This window comes from Limulus polyphemus, unplaced genomic scaffold (assembly GCF_000517525.1).
Source record: "Limulus polyphemus unplaced genomic scaffold, Limulus_polyphemus-2.1.2 Scaffold100, whole genome shotgun sequence".
NCBI classification, from domain to species: domain Eukaryota; kingdom Metazoa; phylum Arthropoda; class Merostomata; order Xiphosura; family Limulidae; genus Limulus; species Limulus polyphemus.
The window spans coordinates 46538-51888 of record NW_013665710.1 but is presented as its reverse complement, the minus strand read 5'-3'; the positions used below and the strand labels follow the sequence as shown (position 1 = coordinate 51888).

At 33.4% G+C, this 5351-nt stretch overlaps 1 protein-coding gene across 1 annotated transcript in view; it reads right to left on the bottom strand.

Moving 5' to 3' along the window:
- Positions 1-2702: 2702 nt before the first annotated feature.
- The window catches only part of LOC106469934 (vitellogenin receptor-like), a 40085-nt gene continuing 37436 nt past the window's right edge, over positions 2703-5351 (bottom strand). Inside the window, exon 11 of the mRNA XM_022399332.1 lies at positions 2703-4058. Within this exon, the coding sequence (XP_022255040.1) occupies positions 3808-4058 (251 nt within the window). The 3' untranslated portion in view covers positions 2703-3807. The remainder of the gene's footprint in view (positions 4059-5351) is intronic.

The window sequence follows — 5351 nt, the reverse complement described above, 5'->3', positions numbered from 1 at the left end:
AACGTCTGTTGATTCCATGAAGCTATGTTATGATAAGAGATCTACTGAAGTCAGCTTTGTACCAGGAGACAAGGTGTGGTTGTATAATCCCCAGGAAGTCCAAAGGAAAGTCTCCTAAGTTGTCTTCTCCATGGGAAGGCCCATATGGCATAGTGGATCATCTCTCAGATGTGACTTTCCAAATAAAATGTGGTCGGCGAGGTAAGCCAAAGGTGGTGTATGCCAACAGGGTTTGGCATTATCATGGTCCAGGACATTTCAGTGGGGACAAAGTGAATAATGGAACAAAAGACGCCGCTGAAGACATGTCACCTGAAAAAGCCACTGTCGAAGAAGTAATTCTACCCGGGTTTGAGAAGGGAAACAGTGGAGCCCTTAATGAAGATACTACCACTGATGTGACTATTACCAATAATAGGACATTTCCTGATGGAGCAGATGAACTTTACGTGAAGCAGAAGCCAACGAGATGGAGACCAGTATGGAAGAAGATACGTCCCGTAAAATTAAGAGACTTGAATTTTAATTTTGTGTTTGTAAATTCTGTCCATTTAATTAAGTTATTGTTAATTATCTATTGGTTTAATGTAAGTGGCTATTGTTCGAGACGAACAATACTAAGGAAGGGGTAGTGTTACGACAGTGGAATTCACGTGACGCTGGTAACACATAATGAGTATCTAGAACGTTCGTGAAGGATCGAGTGTTTACCAGACGCCCTCTATTTCATATATATAAGACCAGCGAGAAGTGATGGCATATATAAATAATTGAATTGCTGACAGGCAGAGATAGAGACGGACGATTGAGTCAAGTGCAGTACTAAGTAAAGTGCGTGAATCGTTTGTTGTGAATTATAGCTTGTGTTGAAGTTAAAGTGACTGTGGAAATTATGTGTATTGCAAAGTTGTATTGAGAAAGAATAAACAAGTTTTATTTAAGAAAGGACTTGTATCACCGAAGTTCTTCAGAAAGAATTTTTACGGGTAATTAACCAACGAACACAGAGGTGTAACAATATATTTACTTGCCTGTCTGTAAGTAAGGATATTGTTTAGTTTGACAGGTTCTTCTTATGAACTATTTAATTTCTAAACACTATTGCTTATGAAAAATCCGTATGGGACCTGCAAAGAAGGTACAATTTTACACTGATGTAAGGTTTGATATTGTTGAATGAAAAGTGATTTGAGGTTCCGTAGAAAAATTGTTGGCCAAATTTACCGTGTTAGTGAAAGCACCTATAGCCTATTGTGTAGCTTCTCGCTTAAAAACCAACCAATAAATTTTTTGTTGTGAATATTTATATATTGTATTGCTCATTAACGATAGTTTCAAGTTTGGCCAGGCACATATTTCTTTACTGTGTTTTAGTAAGTTATCAACATTGTATTTCAATTGTTGAAAGTCACACTTTAGGTTTCTGTGGTTGTCGTCGTATAATTTTTGGGGGGTTCATCCATGGTTGTGGTGGAAGTTACTTTGGACCATTACAATACCTCGATTAAAAATCAGACCACCCCAAAAGTGTAAATACTGGTGTCATAGGCTGCTGTGTCTCCAGAATTAACAAGATTTGTAATACATAAGATGCTAAGAAGAATGAATGTGTCAAAGATCTTTCTCAAAATGGAGAGAATATATAGATACAGCATAAAGTGAGAACAGTCTTCAAAACCCACAACACAATATAAATGCTGTTAGTACACACCACATTAAATAAAGAACAAGTAAGAATTTCGGAGCATAATAGACATAGACTGTACAATGACTGAATTAATCACGAATTTCACCCTTCCATCACCAGTAGAAAATATATCTTTATTAGATATATTCCCATAATATTTTTGCCTACATTCCCATGAAGTATCTACATGTAGTTATGCCATTTTCACTGATGTCTGAAAGTCGTAAACCTAACCTAATCCTTTTACACCGACAAAGGCTGCACGTATTACGACCTTTATCAATAAGTCTTGAGCTGGCATGTGCACATGGAAATTAGTTTATTTAAATAGGTGACACATAAATCTGTACACCAGGCTACTGGGAATGCTAGCTTTAATAGTGTCAAGGTTATGCCTAGTGGAAATCCTAAGTTACACAGTGTCAAGGGTACAATTGTATATAAACATAGCAGGGATCGTAGTTTACAAAAAGCCACAGTTACAGGTATGTACGGACATAGCAGGAATCTTAGCTCATACAATGTCAAGGTTACAGGTGTTCATAAACAAAACAAACACTAGCTTAATCAGCATCAGGTTAACAGTTGTTGTATTTTTAAATTATTTGCCCAAATTAATTTGCATGTTATCATGCATTAAATAGTCTGTCATAAATTGAAATAAAAACCTGCCATTTTTTGACCTCCTTTCAAAAAAACTTCACATGGAAGGGGTTAAACATTGATAAAGAAGCAAGTACTTAGAATGAGTGTAAAACTTGGCTTAAACCAGTAAATATTTTAGCTACAATTACAACATATACAGAAAAAGCTTGCAACCTAAAAAGATGTTTCTTAATAAATTTATTGGAAGTACAATGCTGAAACAAAGTATTTGTAAGCTTTTCTTATTCAAAACATTCAATTTGCGCTACAAGAACTGGAAAAGTTTGAAAAAAATATTAAATCTTTCTCCTACAGAAAATACTTAAAAATAATTTTCAAATATATTAATAAAATAAAACTCATGAGAATAATGGAAAAATATATATTTTTTTCAAAAAGTACAGTCAAAATTTCAATTTTGAAACTACATATTAAGGTCTATACATACTGTATATACATGTGTTACATTCTAGCTGGTGTATAATTACACACTCACACTTCTACTCCTACACTGATACATCTAGTTGGTGTATAATTACACATTCACACTTCTACTCCTACACTGATAAATCTAGCTGGTGTATAATTACACATTCACACTTCTACTCCTACACTGATAAATCTAGTTGGTGTATAATTACACATTCACACTTCTACTACTACACTGATAAATCTAGTTGGTGTATAATTACACATTCACACTTCTACTCCTACACTGATAAATCTAGTTGGTGTATAATTACACATTCACACTTCTACTCCTACACTGATAAATCTAGCTGGTGTATAATTACACATTCACACTTCTACTCCTACACTGATAAATCTAGCTGGTGTATAATTACACATTTGATACAGAAAACTGCTGGCTGTTCAACTGCACGGTGAGAGTGAAACACTTTTCATACTTAAAAGTATCAGTCTTGATATTATTTTACATTAAATGATGTCTTTAGAAACAATTTAATGTGAATTTAATAATTAAAAGTGAAGAAACTAAGTTATTTTTATTGTACTATTATCTTTTCTGTATCATACAGCAAGATTTTAATGCATCCTACAATACAAGTTTACACAACCAGTAACTATTGTGAACACATTTATCATAATATACTTAAATAATATTGAAGGCACTTGTTGTAATAGCACAAAACTTTTAACCACTTAATTCTTGTTTTCACGACCATATATAACATATATAACTGCAAAGAAAAGCAACGTTATTGTATACACTTTTTTAATAAATTATCTTTTGTTGCATGAGAATCCATTTGGTGCAGTCAATGTGCAAATAGAATTCATTTCCTTGTTCTTACTCATACAGAACAACCTGGAGAATATATGTGTGTATGTGTTCAAAGGATTAAACAACATTTCTCAACAAGTTACTTTAAATACAGGTTTGTAATTGTTAGTTATAATTACATTTGAAAGACAGATTTTACACTGGGCTTCATATTAGCAAAATCAGATCTTTATCCATTTCTGGTAGAGGTCTTGTCACAGTTTTGTTCATCACTATTATCTCCACAGTTATCTAATCCATCACACACACCAGAGTATAATATACAATGTCCATTTTCACATTGGTATTCATCCTGTGTGCATGGCAATGCACACCCATTTGGTTCATCACTGTGGTCAGTGCAATCATTATACTTATCACAGAAGTGACTGGCTGGGATGCACATACCATTCATACACGTGAATTCAGTATTGGAACATCCTGGAAAAGAAAGAACAAAGTGAAGACAGGGAAAGGTAGTCAAATACTCTATATACATATACATTAGGAAATTACAGTCAAATAAAAGCAAATTTTAATAAATTAAATATATAATCCGCAATAAAGTAACAAGTTCAAGGACCTTTACAATATATATACACACACCACCCACCACAAAAAGTAATTGTTAAGTATTTCAGTCATGCTAAGAGCCACTCAACAATAACATACAATAAATCCACATTTTTATTCTTTAAGTTACATAACATTTTTAATTGTGAATAGTAGTGTGATTAATTCTAAACACTTTAATGTAGAATATCCTGCTTGCAAAATAAAATTGGCAACAACATAATTCATGTCTGTTCTCCCATCATTTAAAAGTTACAGTTGAGCTTTCCTGCATGCGTAGCTTTTCAAATGCAGCATGGGAAGCGGCTGCCGTAAACAGGAGACAGATGAATGCTCGGACAGACACCAGGGTTTGCAACATATACAAGATAATACTTATTAAAAAAAAGGAATGGATTGAATGAGATATTTAGTCACCTAAATCAGTTACTTTGCACTACAAGAACAGGAGAAGTTAAAAAATACATATTATTAAATCTTTCACCCACTGAAAATACTTAAAAATAATATCAAAATGGTGTGTGTGTGGCTGCTTGTTATATATATCTTGACCATGCAACTACACATATGGACAAAACCATAGATAATTTTGATATTTGCCCAAAGAAAAAATGACATTTTGTACACAACTAATAGTGAACAACATAATCTAAAATGAAGACTGATATGTCAAAATCTTCAACCAACATATTCTGACACATGTCGAATGTTTTTGTTATTGGATCTTAATTTTATTATGGCTGTTTGTGATTAAGACTGTAGGTTTACTGGAAATAAGTTTTATGGTGATTATTTAGTGAAACAAACAACTTCTAGTACAGCAACAAGTTTTAGTTCAAACATTTTTAGTTATTTATCTGTCCTGTATTTTTTGTGCAAAAACATTTTAACCAGTACTGTAATAACTTTAATAACTGTAAGATTGCAGATCAATCAATCTTAAGAGACTTACAGACAATGTAATGTTTAAAATCCAAATATTGGGATTGTTTCATCTTGAATGATGTGATGTTCATTGTAAAATAGATCATAAGGTATCATATGAGTCTTAACTCTGTGTGTGTGTGTGTGTGTGTGTGTGTGTGTGTGTGTGTGTGTGTGTGTGTGTGTGTGTGTGTGTGTGTGTGTGTGTGTGTGTGTGTGTGTGTGAGAGAGAGAGAG